General features: G+C 39.6%; 1 protein-coding gene across 1 annotated transcript; it reads left to right on the forward strand.

Annotated features, from left to right (window-relative positions):
• The first annotated feature begins 4,698 nt into the window (after positions 1-4,698).
• On the forward strand, positions 4,699-21,500 carry RAB23 (RAB23, member RAS oncogene family). The gene is made up of 8 exons (XM_082480990.1): positions 4,699-4,734; positions 5,739-5,940; positions 6,777-6,862; positions 12,210-12,366; positions 13,915-13,997; positions 15,322-15,414; positions 16,635-16,857; positions 19,261-21,500. The coding sequence occupies exons 2-7, from the start codon at positions 5,786-5,788 to the stop codon at positions 16,772-16,774; spliced, it is 714 nt and encodes a 237-aa protein (XP_082337116.1). The 5' UTR covers positions 4,699-4,734; positions 5,739-5,785; the 3' UTR covers positions 16,775-16,857; positions 19,261-21,500.
• The last annotated feature ends 2,765 nt before the right edge of the window (positions 21,501-24,265 follow it).

The following is a 24,265-nucleotide window of genomic DNA, read 5'->3' on the forward strand; positions in this document are numbered from 1 at the left end:
TTTTAGTGTCAAAAATGCAAGCAAATATTAATTAAAAAATGGCACTTTCTATTTCACAGATAAGCTTCACGTAAAAAAATACCGCATAGCTCTGGACACTCTTACACTGTGGCATTCAAGTGAATGTTTTCTTTCATTCCTAGATATTCCTGTGATTGGGTTGTATATTTTATCTCCAATTTTTAGCAGAGGTTCTCTTCAATGAAAGAAAGAAAACATAAAACTGCTTTGAGAGGACGCTATATTGGGTGTGATGTGTAAGCTTGGAATGTAATGAAAAGCTTGAGATCATTCTTATTTTAGGCTACTTAGATGATTTCTTACAGGCATTGTTTGAAAAATTAGTTCTCTTGATATCATAGAGAGGATGATACATAAAAGCTACAAAAATAGTTAATAAGAACAGAAATAGTAGGTCAGAAGAAAATGGCAGGTCAGAATTGCAAATGTGCATGCTTCAGTAATGGGAAGGAGAGAGAGACAAAAGAATAATGAAGAACATGAGTGGCAGCATATTTGAGAGGCAAACTTTGGCTTCCAACTCAAACCTTTCAAAAAGTCCAGATCGTTTGTGTCTATGAGTCTGAGTTGCTGAATTGTGGAGAAGCATCTCTCTTGGCATGTGTTAACCTTATCTCTTTATTAAGCAGTGGAGTACAGAGGAGAGAAAGCCTGAGATGGGGAATCACTGCAGCTGACTGCATGCCTCGCGATGGGAAGGTCCACTATCACCCCTGTAAGGTTAGGAGCTTGAGTGAACTGATGATCTTAGTCCACTCAAAGGAACGCTTCACCATTCACTTGTGTCTGTGACCCTATATGTTCTACTTCAGCTGTATGATCTTACTCTTAACAACTTATTAGCATGCAGTTCAGCTACTAGGTATTCTATATGAGTAACTACATTTAAATCCAACTTTTAAATTAAAGATAGTAAAATATAAATATATATAAATGGAAATATTTTCATTACATTAACAAAAATATAGTGGCTAAAAGTCCAGCATGCAGCATATTTTCACAGAAAAAAAAAAAAATATCAAGAAGTTGCTGTCTCTTTTTGTTTGGTTTTTTTTTTTTTTTCAGGATTGCATTGGCTGAAGTGCATACATTGTGTGGAAAAAACAGGGCATGCAGCAGATGCATTAAATTGGCTCACTGAGAGATTTCAAAACATAGTTGTGATTATGGAGATATCAGCAACTAGAGTGACTCAACAGGCCTCACAAGGACTCTTGGTGAAAGATTATTTAACATTTTTTTTTGATTAATCAGGTAATGATATAATGATATTCATGTAAAGCTTGCCGTTAACAAACAGATGACTTTAATAAAAGATGGCATTACTTTCCTTTTATACATTGATTTGGTTTGCCTTGCAGTCAAACAAGATAATTTCATTGAAGCTAACTGCACTGTAATACATCTGGGAAAATAAAAAGAATAAGGGCTATATGCTCATGTTAAAAAAATGCCTTGGAAAGCAGTAATCACAGGAGAACGTACAGAAAACTGTCTGAGAAGGCCTTGGTGAAATGGTATGGCAAAAGGGATTAGCATGACCTTTCAGGGGTCTGTAAAGGGGAATGCAAAGCAGAAGGTAGGAAGTTCCCTCGCCTCTGTACATCTACTACTATAACATTAATTTGGTATAATTTGCTTTCTAATTTGGTATATCTACTTACAACATCAAAATACTGGAAAGTATTCAAAGGAGTGTCACAGAAAGTGATACAGATGCTGAAAAGTTAGCATTATGATAGGTGTCTTAAGGGGCTTGGGATATCCAGTTTGCTGAAGAGCAGTTTCACAGCTGATTTCATGATTGCTTCCTGGTACCTACAAATGGAAAAGATATCCAAGAGTATCTTGCTAATCTCTGTGTAGTTGCTAGCTAATCTCTGTGAAACGATGTAGCAAGATCCAGTGCCTGGAATTCTAATTTAGACAAACTGAAAGGAGATCCAATGTTTTCGTTGCAAACAAGTCACACAGCTGGCTGATCTCATCAGGAGTCATCAAATCACATACGTGCTAAAGCCTTGAAATTTGTGAATGTATCAGTTCCTTCCTTCTTCTCTTTCCTTTGTGGAACATGACAAGAAAAGTTTCCTATTTGGAGGGGGTCCAGAAGATGGCCATGAAGATAATCAGAGGGCCAGAGCACCTCTCCTATGAGGAGAGGCTGAGAGAGTTGGGGTTGTTCAGCCTGGAGAAAAGAAGACTCTAGGACTTTTTACAAGGGCATGTAGTGATAGGACAAGGGGAAATGGCTTCAAACTGGAAGAGGGGAGATTTAGATTAGACATTAGGAAGAAATTTTTCACTCTGAGGGTGGTGAGGCACTGGAACAGGTTGCCCGGAGAAGTTGTGGAAGCTCCATCCCTGTAGGTGTTCAAGGCCAGGCTGGATGGGGCTTTGAGCAACCTGGTCTAGTGGGAGGTGTCCCTGCCCATGGCAGGGGAGTTGGAACTAGGTGATCTTTAAGGTCCTTTCGAACCTAAATCTTTCTATGATTCTATGAATTGTTCTCAATATACCCATAAGACATGCTGGAACAGTTTAGCCTTACTGAATTTTTGGAATTTCACAAAGGAGTATCCGTGCATCACCAACATGACAGACAGGTCATAGTACATGTTCTAGCCTTACACTTCATAAAAGCATTACCTAATGTATGGAATTTGAAGAACAGAAAATTAAAAACTAAAATTATTACAGCAGTCAGTAACATACAACCCAAATTAGAGCACTTAGGATAGGGCATGTCATCTCTAAGTGTCTATAGCTGTGGCCACAGGCTGCATTTCCAGTCAATGGAGGGAACTGGGGGAGCAGTTCATCTGGGCTACTTGACAGCCATCTGAAGGTGAACCGTACCATACAAACGTTTACAATATAGCTATTAGGTGAAATGAATCCCAGCCATGCACTTGGTGTTTCCCATGATGAAACCTGGAAAGTACAATAAGGAGCATTTCTGACCTAATTGCTTTGGTATTAAGCACGTAACAAATTTCTCTTAGAGTTAATGGGAGGGTTCTCTAACTCAAGGTCTTTAGGCACATGCAAGCGCTGGCAATCTGACGGGCTCCGAGACTAGCAGCCAGGGTCAGCATTAACAAAATGAAAGGATAAATTTAATGCGTAAAATTTAACTATTCTTTTGGGGTGTAGCTGCAAAATGCTCTGATCCACCAGGCATTTATTTAGGCACAGGCAACACCAATCAAACTCAAGTGAAGACACTGCCTTGGGAAGCACAGGAGAAGGATAGAGACCTCAGTTGTGCCAGGCAGTTTTCAGAACATCTTCAGACCTCAAGACTATGATGTCTACAATTATGCTAAAACCTATCATAATCTGTTTTATACGTAAAGCGTGGGAGCCGGCAGGCCATGTGCCACGGTGATGGGCTGAGCTGTGGCGCAGTGACACCTTGGTCAGAGGAATGGGTGCCCCCCTCAGGGCCGGCAGCTGCCTTCAGTGCCGCCCAGGGGAAAGGCCCCGGGCGGTCACACACGGGTCTGTCCCCCATGGGAGACGAGGTGAGGAAGAAAGGCCGCCGGGCAGGGCGCGAAGCTGGGATGAGCGCACCCGGGGGCCGGGAAAACCAGCCTTGCCCGGCCCTTTCCTCAGGAACCCTGAGGCAAACCTCTCACAACCAGGCAGGCGCAGCCCAGCCGCCGCCTCTCCCTCCTTTCTCCCCCGACCCGGGCGGCCAACGAGCCCTAAGCCAGACCCCCACGGCGGGGGGCTCCCGGCCAGCCCCCACCCCCAGGCTTGTCCCGTCCCTGAGGAGGGTCCCGGCCGCTTCCCGCCCCCTCCCCGCGCCGCCCCAGCCGGGGGCCGTCGCCGCCGCCGCGGGGGCGGAGGCAGCGGGCGGGCGCCTCCCCGAGCGGCGCCCCCGGTCCTGACGGCGTTTCCGGGCGGGGGAGCCGGGATGTGCGTCCGGGTTGGGTCGGCCCCTGCGAGCCGTTTCCTCTCGCCTTCCCTCCTTCTCCCCTTCCTTCCCTCCCTCGCCCTCGCTGAGGCGGAGTCGCCGCCGTGCCCGCGGAGGGAGCGCCGCCCGCCCCGCGCTCCCTACCGGGGTTGGTGAGAGGGGCCGCGGGCGGGCGGGTAATCGGGCCCTGAGGCGGGAGGGCGCTGCCGGGTCGGGTCGGGCCGGGCCGGGCGGGCCGCCGGGGAAGCGGGATGGGGGGCCGGGGCGGCCGGTCGAGCCTCTGCCCTCAGCGTGGCGGTGGCGGCGGGGCAGCCCCTTGCGGGGAGACCACCGAGCGGCTGTCTCCGTCCTCGCTTAAAATGGCCATCCCGAGTCCCGGGAGCCGAGCTAGAGGCGGTTTTAGCCGTGCTTGCCGAATACCCGATAAAAAAAAATAAATGTATATACGTATTCTTAGCACTGAATGCAGCCAAAGGCAGTCCCGGAGCACGACTCGGCTGGGGGAGCCGGGGCGTCGGGTGGCCCAGCGCTCCCTGCACCGGGTGCCGGTGGGGGGTGGGGGTGGTGGCGGGCAAAGGCTTCACAACCGGTGGATTTCCCCCTCCTTTTTCCTTCCCTCCGGGGAGAAATTGTGCTGCTGTGCAAATGCGGAGCCTCACTGCGATGGTAGCCCGGCGCCGCAAAGCGCAGGGGACACTTGGGGACACTTAGCTTATATGTGCGCTTCTGTTTCTTCCTCATAAAAAGAAAAAAAAATACAGCACCTAAACCTTGAATGAAATATCTTTACGGTAAGACAAATTATTTTCCATTTTTGCACACTGGAGTTTTCGTTTGTATAGAAATCTCCGTGTGCGCTATACTGAACTGCGCGCGCTATATGTGGACTTCATGCATGTGCTTCAGCAATTTGGCTTTGTATACGATTAATGTGTGGCAGAATTAAATCTGAGGCAGAGGTGGCTCCCCTGCAGTGGCTGTGTGATATGTGTGAGATTATGGTCACACCTAATATACTTATGAAACTTTTAAATGTAAATAACTTGTGTCTTGAGTATTGGTAAGTTATCTACAATAAATTTAAACATTTAAAAGTTAAAACATTTTTAAATGTTTAAAATTTTAAAGATAGTTGCATTATTCAATTTCTGGGTGTTTTTTTTTTTTAAAGACCTTTGGAAAATGCATAATCTTCAGAATTATCCAGTAATATTTAGTACATTTAGTGTTTTGATTCCCACGCAAAAAAAAAAAAAAAAACACACACAAGATTTGTTGGGTTTTTTTGTTGTGTTTTGTTTTTTTTTACCTATTTCCCTAGAAAGACAAATTTAGACAAGTTCATAAGAACTGGAGTAAGGGATATAATCACAGAATGATACAGGCTTATGTCTTCAAAGCATCGGTGTTGGTGTTAGGTGACAATACCTGAACTGGGTGTAAGAGAACAGTGGCAGAAGTTAGAAGTTGCCACACTTCAGACTCACGATACATGCTAGGTTCATCAGTTGGGTGTCTTGTACGTGTTAACTGTGGAGCATCATGAACATAATCAACATATGACAGTGTATTCGTACAGTGGAAGGATATTTTTTGTGAACAGTTAAATTAATTTCCAATTAATAAGTAGCAAATCAAAGTACAGACTGGTTAAATAACTTGCCCAATTCAAGCAGTCTGTGGCAGAGCTGGAAATAAATTGTACTATCTGTGTGAATCCTAATATGTGATCATCTTTCCTCTTGCTTTTTATTCACAGCATTTTAATGAACGCAGCTGTTTACTTTGTTTACAGAATCAATAGCTTCCTGAATAAGCCAGAGAGCCACTTGGGCTGCAAAGATGTTGGAAGAAGATATGGAGGTGGCCATCAAGGTGGTGGTAGTAGGAAATGGAGCTGTTGGGAAGTCCAGTATGATTCAGCGGTATTGCAAGGGCATTTTTACAAAAGACTACAAGAAAACTATTGGTGTAGATTTCCTGGAAAGACAAATCCAGTATGTATTAAACAGCTGCCATACTCTTGATTTTTACCTTTCCCTCTTTGTTCTGTTGTAATTCTAAGGTTTACAAGGACTAGATACATAAGGCCTGCTGTCCCCAAAGCACAGTGAAGGGAGTTGCTTTCTCTCTTGCATAGTGGGCTGACGTTATAGCACTCTGTTTTCCATTCAAGACTTAGAATTATAAATGAAAAACAAAATAAAATTTGGAATCTGTGTTGTACTAAGCTTTTTGACAAGTTTCCTTTGTATTCTACCACTTGTTGATTTTAATTTTTTTATTATTTTTTTAATTTCTTGTGGAGGAAGTGGAAGTGCTTATGATAAAATGATTACACAAATTTATTAGCCATTGTAGATTAAAATGACTGGAAAAAATTAAATATGCTATGTATTTAGTCTCTTTATATAATATAAACAGGTAATACCCAAATATGTTTGCTAAAATGGAAAATACTATGGTAATGAGAAGTAAGAAAATTCTGTAAATTTTGTAAGCTGGTAAAAAAGACGAACCATTATTCAGACACCTAAGTTTTGTTTTGAAATCTATGTTTTCCCTCATAGAGGGGAATGTAGAGGAAGAGGAGGAAAGGAAGAGGAAAATTTCACATGGATTGTCAGGAAAGAGCATGTAATGTAATTGAGGGACTACTGTCATAGCATGTTACGGAGCTGAACCATTATCAGTATTGAGTTACATTATATTTAAGTGAAGTTAAATTTGAACTGAATTACTGTTATATTGTAGACATAGAAATATTTCCATGTCAGTTGTTTTGAATTGCTCGTTTGTTGTATTGATTACAAAACCGTGTCATTTATTTCAGAGTTAATGATGAAGATGTCAGGCTAATGTTATGGGACACTGCAGGTCAAGAAGAATTTGATGCAATAACTAAGGCCTACTATAGAGGTGAAAATACTATGTTTGTTATTTGGAAGTTGGTTTTGGTGGTTTGTTTTTTGGGTTGGTTTTTTTTTTTTGGTCTGCACATCTCTAAGATATCTTCCTGTCTGTCTTAAGAATTTTAGTTATTTCGTGTGTGTCCAAAGCATGTTTAGTTTACCTTTTAGAGTTCTTAAATGTTTTTCCCCTTCATGTAAGATCCTTGCCTTAATTGTCATTTATGCAGTAGTGCCCTTTAAAAAACAAAACGAGACCAGTATCTGCACAGAAACTGCACAGAATGTAGCCATTCAGACAACCAAATGCAATTATATTTTTCCCTCTAAAAGTGTTTTCTCACTTCTGTGAGCTATGTATATTTGTAAATGTTCCAAAAACTCTTGCTGAGGCACTTACAAAATAATCCAAGGGAAAAAAAATCTGCCAGTTACCCTAGTAAGATAGTTTACTAGTTTACTAGGCAGTTCTCTTAGTAGTACAGACCGCATTGAACATGTTAACACAATGGTGTAATAAGGACAGTGTATTTACTTCCTAAAATATAAACTATATTACTCAGTTGTATAAAGGTAGGTTATCTATTTAGCCAGTTATAAATTGCATACTTAGGCTTTCTTTGCATATAATTTAACAATGGTTTTGAAAATCTTTCCTTTCTGTTTTTTAACATGGGAGATATTAATGACTTGGCAAAGAGTCCATCATCAATTCTTGTCAAACCAATTACCTGATGGCTGGGAAAAATATATCACTATGGTATAAAATCTTAGAAAAATGACCTCATTTAGAGATAAAATAATAGTTATGCTGTGCTGTTTCAGGGTGGTGTAGTCCTCTGGCCTTTTTATATTTCATGATCGGTTTTGGCAACTAGTAGTGGGGGTATTTTTGGTAGTACTTCTCGTTGTCACTTATAATTGATGATAACAATTTCTTCAGAGAAAGATATTTCTTTTCCTATTTTTATCCTCATGTGGAAATAGATCATTCTGTTATTTTACAGCTGATAAGTTGAGCTTATGAATTTTAGAAGGTAGTATTTGATTCTCTTGGAGCTTCCTTTTTACTCTCCTGGCCTTCAATTCCCTTGCGTGCTTCACTTTCCTCAGTTGTTCCAAGCCAAAGTCTTTTCCTCCTAATTACTGGGACTGATAATCTGAAGTATGAAATGTTCAGAAGAACTGTAGAGTACGCTTACTGGCCTCACTTACCACATATCTTGAGTACCTTGAAATCTTGCTCATGACTTGTGCCCAGCATGGTGCATTTAGATCTCTACCTTGAGGATCTTTATACTGACGAGGCTGCTGTGAAATAGGACATAGTCACCCTGTGGATACACATTGCAGACAGCATGATGGATGTATTAACAGTTCAAGCTATTAGATACAGTGGCTGTTCTGCACTAGACTTTGGCTTATGAGGGACAAGGGAAATTATAAGAGCTTAGAATGCAATTTTGGTTTAGCATCAGGTCTGCAAGCACAATGTTATAGAAGCAAAAAGTTAAGTTTACTTTGGAAATGCAAGGATTTCCTTGCCAATTATTGCTGATAAGGGGAGGACACCTCTAAGGTAGGTAAGATAGATGCTGGCTGTTACTTCAAGGTCTGCCTCCCACAGGTCACTGTCCCACTATTGTTATACACTCTCTTGGAACCTTGTGTATTGTCAGTTCTTCAGGGATCAGCATTTCATCCATGGCTGCACAAATGGATGCTTTAGAGCCTGTTTGTGAGCTCTTCTTATCCAGGGACCAAATTTAATATATTCATTAATGACCTGGATGAGGGGACAGAGTGTATCCTCAGCAAGTTTGCTGACGATACCAAACTGGGTGGGGTGGCTGACACCCCAGAGGGCTGTGCTGCCATCCAGTGTGACCTGGACAGGCTGGAGAGCTGGGCAGAGAAGAACCTAATGAGGTTCAACAAAAGCAAGTGCAAGGTCCTGCACCTGGGGAGGAAGAATGCTAGGCACCAGTACAGGTTAGGGGCGGACCTGCTTGGAAGTAGCTCTGAGGAGAAGGATCTGGGGGTTGTGGTAGACAGTAAATTATCCATGGCCCAGCAATGTGCCCTTGTCGCCAAAAAGGCCAATGGAATCCTGGGCTGCATAGGGAAGAGTGTGGCCAGTAGGTCGAGGGAGGTCATTCTCCCCCTCTACTCTGCACTGGTGAGGCCACAACTGGAATACTGTGTCCAGTTTTGGGCTCCCCAGTTCAAGAGGGACCGGGAACTGCTGGAGCAAGTCCAGCGAAGGGCAACTAAGATGATTAAGGGCTTGGAGCATCTGCCTTATGAGGAAAGGCTGAGAGAGCTGGGACTCTTTAGCCTGGAGAATAGAAAGCTGAGGGGAGACCTTATTATGGCGTACAAGTATCTAAAGGGTGGGTTGAAGGAGGATGGAGCCAGGCTCTTTTCAATGGTTCCAAGTGACAGGACGAGGGGCAATGGGCACAAGTTAGCCTTTGTAGCATTGCTCTAGCTTTCACTTGTCGGCCACTTTTGGCTGTAGTAACTGTGATAACGGGAGGGCTACAGGACTGTTCTGGTCCAATTTGGAGCAAGACAGCCCTCCTCTGGATACTGTTAGTGAGACCTTACACCCTGCTAAGCCTCTTAAAGACAGCCAGGACCCAGAGCAGTAAGAACATCAACAGTAAACAAGAACTGGATTATTATATCATTTGACCTTGCATTAACCTCAATTTAAGGTTGAAGGAGCCACCACCAATTTTATAGTGAATATGTGTTTTCTGTCATAGCCTGAAAAAGCTGAGGCAAAGAACAGAAAAGTGAAACCAATAGGTGCCAAGTATAAAGCCCTGTGTGAGTCCACTCACAGCAAGGAATTTCTTTACATATATGTCTATTAGATAGGCTTTGTACCGTTGTGAAAGGAGAAAATAGAGTCTTTGAGGATGGGATAGTCTGCTGAGGATCTTTGAGACCTAGTCAGCTGACAAGCTCATGCTCTACTTGCATCGAGTAGGGATGCTAGCACGACTCTTCATTTTTCTCTGAATTAGTCTAGATATTAATATAATATTAGTGATTCTGCGGCCAGTTGGAACCTTTTTCAAATAAAGATATAGGGGTTATCAAACAGTAAGTACACACAAAAAGTCCGGTGTCCTTTTCTTCAGTGCTTTAAAGTAGATTTACAAAATAGCTTCTTGCAAAAGAACTTTGATTTTGTATATTCATGGAGAACATCCTGGTTTTAGCTGTTATACTTCTGTCTGACACTATCCTGTGCCTTTGCTGCTAGTGTCTGTTGTTGTACATAGTCTGTTGTATGACAGAGGTGGTGTATGACTCCATTTGGAGTGAACGAGTGAAGTAATAGTGTTACTGACTCTTGAATACTGTCAGTCACTGCATACAGAAAGGTGTTGCAATTCCTAAATCCTGGGGTTTGTCTTTTTTCCTTTTTCTTTTTCCCCTCCTTAGAGCTCCTACAGGGGCATTATAATTTCTTAATCTTGTTTTATATTGACTCTTTAGCACTATTCTTAGACAATTAAAAGAATTTACCTAGTAAGATCTCTGCCCTGTATCATCATCTTCAGTTTGATTCCTAATTAGAGCCTCTTGTATAATTCTCTTTAAAAAACAATATGGCGAAGCTGAGTGGTTTTTACTGTCCCTGTTCACTACATTCTACATGTATTATATCTAAATTGAATAAGGAAGTCTGATGATGTAAGTCACCCCATTTTTACCTACTGCGTGCTAGGACTTTTCTTTCTAAACTTACTATTACCAAGTTATCTCCGTGTTTTAGCATTCAGAAGGAATGGGTGGAAGGAAAGGGATGAAGTGAAAGTGCCTTAGAGTGGAAACGTCACGATGGATTTCTTAGTCTTAAAATTGAACAAGATGATGTTTACAGATGGTGAGAGTCTTTTAATAAATATTCTCATCTCCAGTAGAGCAGAGAACTAGAGAAGCTTAAGCTAGACTGCGAGACGATAGGTTAAATTCAGCATTGATGAACACAAAGTAACCTGCTTTGGAAAGAATGATTAATTTTACACCTATCTCACAGGGCTCTAACTGGAATTGCATCAGAAGAATAGCATACGTTAGAATATGGTGTGGACATTAGGGAAAACAAACAAAATTTTAGAACACAAGTAATAGGGAAAATCATGGAAGACTACATTGCTACTATTTTATTGGTAGAGCTTGATTTGAAATTCTGAGGGCAGTTCTTATTATTCTGTATAAAACCGTACCAGAAGGGTCTTAATGGCATGCCAAAGAATGTTAAAGAGCATAGGAAAACTTTTGTAAAGATAGACTGAACTTGGCTTTGAAAAGATAAATAAAAGGAAACCTAATAAAAGAACTCAAGTGCTTTGTGTCGAAGAAATACAGAGACAAACAGAATACAGGAATGGGAGATACTTGGTGAAACTCATAGATAAAAGAAAATTCATCTTGATGAAGTATTTTTTTGTGCTATATGTAATTAGATTGGGATATTCACCGTAAGATAACACTGGAGTCTCAAAGACATTAGCTGTCTATTCCTTTTGTCCTCTGTTACTAAATATCAAATATATTAAAGGGATATAAATAATAAAGTGTTTCTCCATGTGTTTATGTGCAAAAAAAAAAAAAAAAAAAGTAGTGTCTTGAGGATAACAAAGGGCTACTAGACAGTCAAAAGGCCTCTCACTAGTATTTCATGTGTGGAAGTACCTTCTCAGTACCCATGGGTTTTACCTGTTGTTTGCTAATGCTGTTACAAAACTGTAACAAAAATGGTACAAAACATAATTTATCATAGTGCTGTGACAGAATAAGTATGAATTAGAAATACACTTATTTTCTTCAAAAAGCTACTAAACAATTTACACAACTTTTTCTGAAAACTTTTTAAGTTTTCTGCTTTTCAAAATCCAAATTACTGTAGTACAAATAGTAATGGGACGTGTGCTTCACAGATACAACATACGGAAAAATAATTGCCTTCTGGCCTCCATTAAGCTGTCTGCAAACCAGCAATAAGCAAACATCCCTTTGCCTTTTTCCAGCCTTTCCACACCCCCTCCTATTCCTTTCCCCTGAAGACATGAGCCATGCTGGGAATAGCTTGAAAGGTAACAGATCCGTAGCCATCCTGAAGAATGGGTATAATGATCAAAATTATACGACAATCTCTTTTCATTTGGGGACTTTATGACCACTGGTTTGACACAAGCTGGTTGGTAAAAGTGCACTTTTATGGAAGAAACTTGAAAAATCCCTCATATTTGAAATACATTATATATGATTTTTTTTTTATGTTTGTTGGTTGTTATGTATTTCTTTGTATTTGTAATCGATTTGTATATTTTTAGGAGCCCAGGCTTGTGTTCTTGTGTTTTCTACAACTGATAGAGAGTCCTTCAAAGCAATCCCTACCTGGAAGGAGAAAGTTGTGACTGAAGTTGGAGACATTCCGACAGTTCTCGTGCAGAATAAGATTGATCTTCTTGATGACTCTTGTATAAAGAAGTAGGAGTTTTATCTTACCATTTTTAAAGAACAATATATGCCCCCTGTATACACGTGTGTTGTTTTTTTTAAAAAAAAAAAAAAACAAACCCTCTGTTGTAGTTTCTGGTTAAGACTTAAGATATGTAGGTTGTCAAACCAGTGCCCTGCATCAAAACATGCCTTAGGAGCACAGGTGACAGGTATTGCTGCATGACTGTAGTTAGTTGGGCAGATGTGCTTGCCAAGCTAGGAGTTTTCTGTTTGCTTCATGCCTTCTTCTGAAGTGTCAGTCAAAAAAATAGATTAATAGCATGAAGAGTTTGGTTGTGCCATGATGTTTCTCTTTTTTTTTTTAATCGGAAATCCTAAAACTAAATTTTCTCTCCTGTTAAAACTTACAGTTACTCTTAAACTGTGCTGTGCACCAATGAAGTTTCATTGTCTGGTTTGGCGAGTGAATGCTAGCTAAAATGATGAAGTAGTATTAAACAGCTTGTTTGAAAAAGTGTCTTAATATTCTTTGCTTTGCTTTTCTTTAATTTGTTTCTGTTGCTCATTGTTATCAAAACATTATAACTCTATAGAAATCCATATCTGTTAATGTTCTCAAACTGCATGGTGCTGATCCTTCTTCATTGTATTTTTCTTTACAGCTTTTACTGTCAATTCATTCTGCCTTTGTATATATGACCAATTTCATTCTTGCCATAAAATCAGCTTAACAAATGCTAACTTTTCTTTACCACAGCATATAGTGTAGAAGATACTGCATGATAAAGTTGATCATTCTCCACTTGTTTATGTCTACCATCTTCCTGAGAGATTTAAATTATTTCTTCTTTTTATTGTTTCCTGCACTGGCTTTCTTTGTTCTCTGTTTGCTATCATTGGTGGCATAAATCAGCTTCTACTCCTTCTGCAAAGAATACTGAGGATTTTTGAAAGGAAAAGCAAAATTGCATTTGAACTCCTCCTTTATTCATGGTATGTCACTTAGGTTTTGTTCTCAGAATACTCTTGTCTACCTCAGTAACTTCATCTTTCTGATGACGTGATTTGCCTTGGTGAAATTTTCATGTTTCCTCAAGTTTTCCTTAAAATTTAGCATAAGTGCTCTTTCACTTCACAGAAAAAAGAAATTTGTGATTTCATCTCTGCACTCATCTGATTGCATAGTCTACTGCTTCACTAAAATATACTTAAGGATTACTTTGTTGTTTTGACTTTGCAGTGATAATTGTTCTCACTCTAGTGCTGTTATTTACAGCCTCCTTCCTTTTGGTTTCACAGACACCTGTCTTCAAACCCTGGGAAATTTTAGTTAATGGAATCGATAAATTTTGAAAAGCCTTTATGACTTTTGGTCGTAAAGAGACTGGATGTAAAATACCTTCTTGTCATAGTGGAGGTATTGTAAGGAAATTAAGGATCAGGTATTTTTTAACTGTCTTGAGTTTCTTAATGCACCTTGCCACGTTTAAATTACCACAAAGCAATTTGTCTATAAGAGGAAATGCTGGCAAATAATACAAATTAGTATATACAAAGTCTTCTTCTGTTGTGCAGTGAAGAGGCAGAAGCACTGGCAAAAAAGCTAAAATTAAGGTTCTACCGAGCATCTGTGAAGGAAGACCTAAACGTAACTGAAGGTAGGAGATACAGCAGAGCAGGTGTCTGTCCTGCCCTCTGCTGTGTAGCACTGTACGTCTCGCTAGTTTGGAGCTATATCCCATGTTGTTGCATGCTGTTGGCAATCCTTTCTATATTTTTTAGCAGCACACTTTAAAGATAGCTAGAATTAGTTGATGATATCAGTGTGTTAGGCCCATTTCTTTGTGTACATCTTCCCTTTCTCTTCCACAAACAGTACATAGCTTCAATATTTAGAAGTACCAATGTGTTAAGACTGCTTACTCCTAATGACTGTCAGTAAGCACTAAGCTTTTAAAAAATTAAATATAGAAGTTCAATTATTATAATATACAAAATGTTGAATGTAATATTTTGTAATTATTATTTAATAATTGATATAAACAATTATTTAATAGTTTAGTCATATTTAAATAAAGTACATTAAAAAATTGGATCTCTTGCAGCCTTTTGTCTACTGGTGATATTTCACTAGTTCCCCACTATCACTTCTTAATGCATATATTTAATTTCATGACTACTGTTGTAAAATTGTTTCACTATCTTTTGTGGGGTAGGTTTGAATAATAATTGATTGTAGTCTGTGATAACTTATTTTTTTGTTTAATCAGACAAACTTAGTAGTAAACTAATTGTTTCTTCTCTGTTAACATCATTCACCTTGGAAAAAAAGTTCTGCAAGAGAAAATGTAAAATGTTTCTGTATCATCTTTACATGAGTTATTAATTACAAATGTAAATAATCATAACACATGTAGGTTCTGAGAACTCTCCTACAGTTGTAGATTTTTTCAAAATCCTAGGTAGACTTCTTATACCCCCAATACAAATGAGCGCAGCATTAGTTGATTAGAAAAATGTTGATGCCAAGTTTTATTAATAGCCTTACTTTACGTAATTACATAATTTACTTACTATTCTAAGGCTTCTTGAAAAAAAAAAAAAAAAAAAAAACCAAAACAAAACAAAACAAAAAAACAACCAAAAAACAACCCAACATAAAATTGCTACATAACTTTAAAAGTTCCAAGTTGCATGAATTGGAACATTTGGCAATATGTATGTGCCAGCTCTATTACAGGAGTACTGAGATGTTTCTGTCTGCTGTGCAAGACCCTATTACTGCAGACTGTAAGACCTGGGTAGACACACTGGTCTAATGTGGATTCTGCTCAGGTACACAAGCCTGCCAAGAGAGAATCGCTTACCAGGTCGTGCTAAACCAGTGATGTTGAATGCACTTTAGTCACCACACAGAATTTTGATATTATTGATTATTTTTATGCATGCTCTGATGTACCTTTTTTCTTTTTAAACTTCCAGTTTTTAAGTATTTGGCTGATAAATATCTTCAAAGGCTGAAGCAACAAACAGCAGAAGATCCAGAACTAGTACATACAAGCAGTAACAAGATTGGTATGTATACTGTAATAAAAGCCAGAAACAGTATTTTGTGCCATCAAAGCTTATGGTCTCCTTTGTTTCCTTATGGAGTTGGTACAGGGTGAATTGGGGTCTAATTGTTACCTATTGGGGTTCTTCAGCCTGGAGAAGAGAAGACTCCGAGGAGACCTTATAGTGGCCTTCCAGTACCTAAAGGGGGCCTACACAAAAGCTGGAGAGGGACTTTTTACAAGGGCATGTAGTGATAGGACAAGGGGGAATGGCTTCAAACTGGAAGAGGGTAGATTTAGACTAGATATCAGGAAGAAATGTTTCACTCTGAGGCTGGTGAGGCACTGGAACAGGTTGCCGAGGGAAGTTGTGGATGCCCCTTCCCTGGAGGTGTTTAAGGCCAGGCTGGATGGGGCTTTAAGCAACCTGGTCTAGTGGGAGGTGTCCCTGCCCATGGCAGGGGGGTTGGAACTAGGTTGTCTTTAAGGTCCCTTCCAACCTAAACCATTCTGTGATTCCAATCTTGGGATATTGTCTCTTTTCCTTATGTAAAATATCTTTGTGACTCTAAAGTTACAAGACTGTCAAACTGATGTGCTAAAGTTTCTAGCTAATGTTTGGCAAGTGCCCTTTTATTAAAGTCGTTTAAACAAACATTGTGTAAGGACTTGAGAAAGGATGCTTAGTACTTGTGTTACTCATCTTGGTGCAGATTTACAAGAGAGTCACGATGAAAGAATCTGGCATCTAATCAGAAGGTCTTTGTAAATTGCGTTTTGTAAGAGAACACTGAACTTCTGTAGTCCTTCTTTAAAGCATTTCTGAGTCAGTTCATTTATTTTCCTTAAAACGCTCCCTTTTTATTCAGGCTTTTCCTTACCTTTATCTCAGCAAAGTTTCTAACTTTAAAATTGTCATGTTTTTCTTTTATTATGTTACTCAACTAACCGTAACTTTGTTACCTTGCAATTAGTAGCATACACATACGCTGATGAGTGCCTATGCTGCCCTTCAATTACATAGATGTATACCAGCTTTAAATACTGCCTGGCTAGTATTTCCAACTGGCTCTACTTCAAATTTAGCTGCAAAATCGACCCAGAAATAGATCAAGCCTTTAAAAAGTAGAGTATGCATTTGAGATGCACTACTATGCCTTAGTAAGTGTTGCGTCTGAAGTGTTAATTATGCTGCAGGAAGTAAGGAAATACAAATACTTTTCTTGTATTTAAATTCTGTAGGTGTTTTTAATACAGCTGGTGGAAGTCATTCCAACCAAAATTCTAGCACTCTTAATGGTGGAGATGTCATCAACCTTAGACCAAACAAACAGAGGACCAAGAAAAACAGAAGTCCTTTTAGCAACTGCAGCATACCGTAGACCACTTCTGGAGGAAGAAAAACCCAACACAGTGAATTGGATGAAGTTGTGCAATTGAGTACAGAATAAAGCCAGCTGTAGAGGTATTTTTACCAGTGCTTTAGCAAATCTTGTGCCTATGGGATCCTTGATGGAGAGATGGATTTATATAAACTTGCTGATGCAGTGTTTTCTGGTGTGTAGAGTGAGACACCTGGTGGCGAAACGCCGAACCGTGACTGCCCCGAGCACTTTGTAAAAATTAGGCAAGCTTCTCCTTTTTCAAGGAATTATTTACAGAGCAATGAACTAGGTGTTGCTGAATTGCAAAGCACATTTAACATAAGGATAATACTTACAAGTATAGGTACAGACCATAACACTATGGCCCAAGGTAAAATAGCAACCTTGCAGCTAAATTTCAAAGAAAATGTTAAATTGGTTAGTCAGTACACTAAGAAGATAAATTAACAGCAAAAAGAAGACACTATATTTTATGCCTGACTATATTAATATGGCTTCTGGCCGTTCTGTCAGTGCAACATACTTCTGTTATACATATGCGTGCGAAGGTATATATGTAAACATTTGGTATGAATATTTAGGCTAAATTCCAGTGTATACGTTACTTGGAGATCAACTGATGATTATAAAATAGCATCTTCCAAAAAAAATTTTCCCTTTAAAAATGTTGCATTTCAGGTGAGGCTTTCCCAGGTGCCACTGTGTACATTTAACTTGCTGTACTTTGGGCCTAAAAGCTTAGATTTAAAAATGTACGGTGCCAAAAATGCTCCTTCCTTTTACCTAATGCTGCGCTACAGATGTTTTTGTAAGTTTGTTTTTCTCAGTCTTAACAGGTTGAACAAATAACATAGTCTTTCACACTAATAGCTATTCAGAAGGAACATATCATATAATCGTATTCCTGTTCAAATTTGATTGTTGTATCCTGTGTTGTCTATGAAAAAGGAACTTGCAAAGTGGTGTCACAAAATGCCTATCTTTGGAAAAAATTTTTTTAGATACCATAAACTAAGTTATGGAGGATCCAAAAAATTGCAGCTGATGACTGAGTTACATTAATGAGACATTCTTGAATGTTGTCTCAGGTTCAAAGTTAGCTGCCGGTTACAGAAAATCTAATTCTGCAAGATCAGAGACATGGCAAAAAATTTTCAAAGTGCTTAAGTAATTTTACAGAGTTGATTTAGAAGTTTAGGAGCCCAAATCTAAATTAAAGTCATTTGGGCTTAGGCTCCTAAATCACTAAGGTGCTTTTAAAAATGCTAAGCAAATTATCTTTTATTTACCAAAAATAAACACTTTTTAATCCTCTTCAAGAGCATGCATGCCTTTTAAAAAATATCCATTTTGTTTACATGGTTTTGTATGGTATGATATAATTTTAACTTTCTAGGATTTCTACAACAAAGCTGCCGGTGACAAATGCAAAATATGCTGCTTGAGAAAATTCAGAATTTTAATAGTTTTTTAAATGGTGTATAAGAATGAAAATGAGTTGAGTGATCTTGTATATTTTTGGAGGAAGGACTTTTCACTGTGTGAATTCACGTAGGAAGCTTGACTTACTTTGTTTCTAAGTCAGTGAGTATGAAAACTGAAATGTACTCTTTTTCCCACTGTCTGCAGGGAGAGAAGTGGGTGGCAAGTTATGCACAAACACTAAAGATCTCTGAACTCTGTATTTTATGTTTACTGTATTAGACTTTCTACCGAGTACCGTTGTTTCTTTCATGAGCTGTTAGAGCATCTCCTGTTGCTGGCAAGAAGGTGGCCTTCAAGGCGCTCGATCCCCTTTGCAGCAAAACTGTGTTCTTCACTGTAATGTTTCCTATGTTTGCTCTTGGAGAAAGGCCTTTATTTTTTAACAAGTGCATTTAATCACTGTATGTACGTATAAATGAAGTCCTATCTGTCTTAGCGATCTAAAAAATAAGGTACTTGGGATAAGAATTATGATTGTACATCATGGGGCCACCTTACAACTTCAGGCTGTGGGATAGACTGTGTGCATGTAGAGTTTCGACAGCTGTTTTTAATATGGAAACTTTTGCATTTCATTATCTGCCTGCCGGTTTCACATTTTTTATTCATTTCTCTCGAAAAAGAAACAAAACCACAAAGTGTCTGAAACATCTTCTTTTGCCTTGTTTGACTTTGTACAGAGTACTGGAAAATAAGTCTTTATTCCATATAATGACCATTTGTACTATTACATGTAATACTGTAGATATTGTACTATTTATTACAGAAGCCATTTGTAGTTAAGGTCTGTCATTATAAACCACGGTGTAAGGACTGAAAACTCGGTAGAAATTTTCACAGCTGGGGACTTGGCAGACATGCTAAATTCAGGATATGTTGAAATTTAGTACACATACTTTAACGTAGGAATATGTATTTGCAGCCTTGGGCAACGGTGAGTTTTCATTTCATTCCCCCCTTAAATCTAAAGTGGCTCTTTCTTTGTTGTGACTTTGCAGTGCTTGTTCTCCAGTACCACTGAGATGGAGACTGTCCAAATTAGCCTTTTCCTGGAAGCACTCTGCATGTACGCTGCTTGAAAATTAAATTTTTATCCTGCTGGGGTTAGTGTGCGGATGTAAAGCAGATGACTTGCATATTGCAGGAATCCTTAGGTATTCTCATCACTGTTCAGTGGGAGTAACTTTTGGCTTTTGGATGAAGACACATGCCAAAATGTTTAGCACTCGCATTGTCCCTTGTGAATCCTTTTAATTATAAACATTGCCCCATTCTCCACTCACAGTGTTCTCGTTAAAATATCATCCGTTTTAGTTACCAAAACAGACAGGTGCAGAGCTGGTAAATAAAAATGCCCTTCTCTGTGCTTTTGTGTGACTGCGTGGTGGAAGAGGGTGTAGCGCTCTGTTAAACCCGTGGCAGAGCGGCATCCCAGATTAGGAGGAACAGATGTTCCTGCCACAAGACACGTGTTTTGCCCCATGAGACTAAGCTAGTTGCACTCCTGTTTTATCTGTTAATATCTCTTGAATAGCTCCTTGGATGTATTACCTGAATCTTGCCAAAAATGCTTTGCTTTCAGCTGATAATGCTACCACTAGTAGAAAACGTCAGTAATTGTTACTGCCTTAGTGAAATAAGCATTCACTAAAGAGTCGGACACTAAAGCATCGGTCGCTCCCGTGTTGTATCCATTCAGTGAATGGGTGTTCTCCCAGTAAGTGGGGCGTCATTTGATGCAAAGCGGTAATGCTAGGCATGTATTTCCAACTGGAAATAACAAATCTCAAAGTTGTAAGACTGATCACACTAAGACTTTTGTGCTTGTGTGTGTGTGGTTAATTTTAAAAATAATAATAATAATTAAATATTCCACTTAAGACAATTTTGGCGCTTTCTTATTTTCAGTGTTCCTTAAGGCAACGCTTACCTTTTTGAGTCCAAATGCCTGATTACCACACTGTCAGTTGAATTTCCTGTGTAATTTTTTTTTATGTTTCAGTAAAATTTGTCCGTCCTTTCTCTCAGTTATTGGGCTACAGTATATCTGACACATAGTTTTCCTTTGCATCACTTCTGTAGATGTATATTATACTAAAGGGAATTGAGCAGCTGAATGCATTGTACTGCCTGGAGGTTATGCAGGGCTATGTGCATAATACTCAGAGAACACGCACTTTGAACCTGTTAATTCATCTATTCGAGTTGATAGCTACCAGTTAATAATAGAATTAATTATTTGCACTGCATAACCCTCTTGTAGGAATTTGATCCTACAACATACGAACAAACCTGCTTCTTGGATTCCAGTGATGGTACCTAAGCCCTTCCTGCTTTTCTAAATGTAATCATGGACCTTCGGCTGCCGTTCCAGTTCCTGAACACTAATTGTCCATAAGCCAGAGAGCAGGTGTGGTCCAACCAGCTTGATTTCATCAAAACTACCTTACCACCTTTTTGTAGGAAGCAACAGTTGTGTGTCTTTTTTTTTTTTTTAATGCTCAAATAATATTGACAGAATACTTCTCTCTCTTAATATGGCATCCTAATAGCTAATTAAAATTATAGAAGAAAAACTGCAGCGATGTTTAGATTTAAGACGAAAGGTGCTATAATAGACTAAGAGAAACTTTCAAACAGTTCCATGTTGAAAAATTGTGCTATATGAGTCATCTCAAAGCCAGGTGAGTCCTAGTACAGAACTAGACTCATTCTCAGGTTTCTAGTAGTAGGGTAATACTGATAAATAATTTGTGGAGTGAGTGTTCTTTCTTGTCTTACTGAGATAAATGTCGTTCAGCAGAACTGACTAAAGTTGATCAAAACAAGTAAAAATTAATCTGGACCAGAAGAAATATTACTCTCATTGTGAGGATACAGATGCATCATTACTAGTACTTTACTTCCTCTTATCTGCAAGTTCATATGAATCTGAATGGTTAAAACAGATAATGTACATAACTGGTTTTTTCACCGTTGTGATTTCAAGTAAATGTAATATATTTTCAGAAAAAAAAGTCACCTTACAGTAAATCCTCAAGTGGAAAAATAAATGTTTAAAACGGAATATTCTGTGTATGCCGTTCCTGTAAAATCCCTATGAGTTAATTCTGCTGTTTTCTTGTTAGTGACATTAGTTGTATCATGCAATTTAGGCATGTTCCTTTGATTACTGTTTGGTCTGATACAGGTCACTACTGTTGTGGTTATATTAAATTGTCAGTGCATTAAATTAAAAAAAAAAACGTAGCTGTGCAGCCTCAATCTGCTCAAGAAACTCGTGTGCCCAGCTCTGGTCCACGTGTTGCTAACAGTTGCGATCTGAGGCCGGACAGGTTAGATACCCTCAAAGGAACAAGTGTGGGCACCCCAATCTGACAAAAATGCTGTTTCTGAGCTCTTGGCCCTAATTTCTCCACCACACAGGTCAGATGATACAAAATGTGGATTCTGTTCTGCTCTTTCTGGTCATTTCGTTTTTCATGATTGGCCTGGCTAGCACGGTGAATGTTTGTGGATGCTGCAAGTGCCGTTAAAATAGTACTAATATGTCAAAGATGCCCGATGCATTTTCTGAAAAGAAACAGGTAAGTAGAGTAACTAGACACTAATTTTTTGTTTTGTTTTGTTTTAGTAAAACGCAACTCGCAGCATCTGGGTCTGCCTCTTTACCCAGGGGTCTCAGTAATCTGGAAAGTAATATACTTCTTCCTCTTGCATGCAGTTTTGCACAGAAATACAATTTGCTTGCTTAACACTCCACTAAGGATTAATTAGCAATGTTTTAGGCAAGAAAAAAAAAATCATGAAATGCGAGAAAACTCACATTTTCATGATCATGTGTTTTTAGGTCAGGGAAGTGTTTAACTACACGTAAGACCTTGAGAAGACTGAAGCTTTGACACTATCTAGGTGGGGGTTTTATGTACTGTGCAGCCGTATCCCCTTCAGCTTCGGGAAGGTGGGTGGCTGTGCTGCCAGACCCCTGCTGCGAACACCCGGGCGCTTCTTGGCGTCCCTGAGGAAATGTTTTGTGCTCACTAAGGTCCCGTTCCCAACACTGCCTTATGCTGAGAAGAGCACAGCCTTATTTTACTGCTCAGCAGTTAAGAGGACCACAAGTTCACTGTTTTTTCTACACCACCTCTGTCCCAGCTCTCTTACGCCTGCTGAGCCTTGTCTACTGTCATGCGATTTTTGACAACAGAGAGTACTTAAAAAAGAGCAAAAACCTTTAATCTGTTCTTTTGTTGATTTCTGCCACATGTATGATGCCGGTTAGCTATTTTGAGTTACTTTAACAATGATAAATGTTGAAGATAGCCACTATGAAACCGCAGTAAAATGCTCAGTAGATAAGATGTCTTTTGCTGTGGCTTACAGGTGTGACTGTGAAAGAAACTTTAAAGACAGTATCACTGGGTTTAAAATTAGATAGTTCAGATCTGTGGGATCTTTAATAGACATAGCACGTCAGTACGCAATCGTAAAGCATAGGAGAAGGTAGTGATGGATGTATTGCAGACCCCCTGTGGGTCAGATGACAAAAGTTAAGAAAGTAGAAGGCAAAGAGAAGAAAGAATTTCTAAAAAAACCAACCAAACAAACAACAAAAAACCAAAACCAACACAGTAACAGGCCAAAATAAGTTAAATCTACACTATTAACTCATGTGTAGATATCCAGATTGTGAGCACCTCATTTTGTCCTTGGAACAAACACATACCTGTGTTGTACAAGTGCTATAATAAAACTTTTAGTTATTGATACAGTGAAGAGGATCTAAAAGAGAAAACAAAAGAAACCCTTAATACTCCTGGCCTGAATAACCTTACAATGGCCTTAAAAAAAAACCCAACTAATTCAGAAGGAATAGTCTAAACCTCGATAGGCTGCGTTCCACTTTACTATTTCACAGCATGATTTCTGCAAACAACCTGCGCTGTATATTATTGTCAAGGGGTTTAATGGTGTTAAATAGCTGGAAGCTTTACTTCTCTTGTTAAAGTTCACAAGGAGCTAAACCATATTAAAACAGACTAGTTATTTCTAAAATGGAGTTGTTATAGACTTAATCTCACCAAAATCTTAGGACCTTTTCACAACCTCAGAGCTGAAACTTGGCTTGTTTTGAAAGCAGCCCTCTGGAGTGCATTTTATGTGGATACAACGCAGTGACGGCAGCCTCACAGCAGCTGAGGTTAGCGAGGTGTGCGGGGCAGTGCTCCCTGGCAGCCTGCTTGCACATGTTCAAGACCTTTAAAGCCATGGAGCTCCAGAGCTGTAGCTGGGCAGGAGGAGCCTGAAGTTAAGAGCTCCCACCCTGAGCCAGTGCTCTAAGAGCATCGGGGTGGGGTGGTGGGGCTGCAACACTCAAGGAAGCGTACTGCTACTAAGGGAGCTGCTGTTGGTGGCATCACTCCCTCCTGTCCCACTCCCTCCAGCTGAGCTTTTATCTGAGCCAAGTTCAGACGGGTGAGGGCTGAGCCACCAAGCCCCCTGCTCCCCTCCGTGACGACCACCACCATTGGTGAAATAGTGCAAGACCCACAGGTTATGTGGGGAAGGGGTTGCAAAATTCCAGGCTCACCCTGAAATCTGCAACTTTTAACCCACAACCACAGAGCATGGTGATGATAAGCAGAAATTAGAGGGCGTGAAGGGGGTAGAAGGAAAAAAAAACTAAAACCCCAAGAAAAAAACACTCACCCAAAGAGTAAGTAATGTGAAACTTACAAAAGTGTACTATCATCCTACACAAGAAACAGATATGGTATGTGCCAGTTGAGAATTCAGCTGTTTGTTTCGCTCTGTTGCTTCACAGATGGTGACACAAAAAGAATTTGCGGCATAGTAGCTGATAAAATACAATTCCCCTTTATATTATCTTTGAAAAAAACCAAAACCCACAGCAACCTGACAGTACAGCGAGGCAGTAGGAGGCAGCACGGTTTGCTGTGCTGGCACGGATGTGTCGCCAGAGCTGGAGCTCATTTCCAGCCT

The sequence above is a fragment of the Vanellus vanellus genome, assembly GCF_965231255.1.
Source record: "Vanellus vanellus genome assembly, chromosome: 3".
NCBI classification, from domain to species: Eukaryota; Metazoa; Chordata; class Aves; order Charadriiformes; family Charadriidae; genus Vanellus; species Vanellus vanellus.

What these genes read in the sequence shown, in the direction of transcription:
- RAB23 (XM_082480990.1), top strand. Translation starts at nt 5,786, where the DNA reads ATGTTGGAAGAAGATATGGAGGTGGCCATCAAGGTGGTGGTAGTAGGA. An exon ending in AGACCTAAACGTAACTGAAG is followed by an intron (nt 13,998 to 15,321) that starts GTAGGAGATACA and finishes TTAAACTTCCAG; the next exon opens with TTTTTAAGTATTTGGCTGAT. An exon ending in TACAAGCAGTAACAAGATTG is followed by an intron (nt 15,415 to 16,634) that starts GTATGTATACTG and finishes TAAATTCTGTAG; the next exon opens with GTGTTTTTAATACAGCTGGT.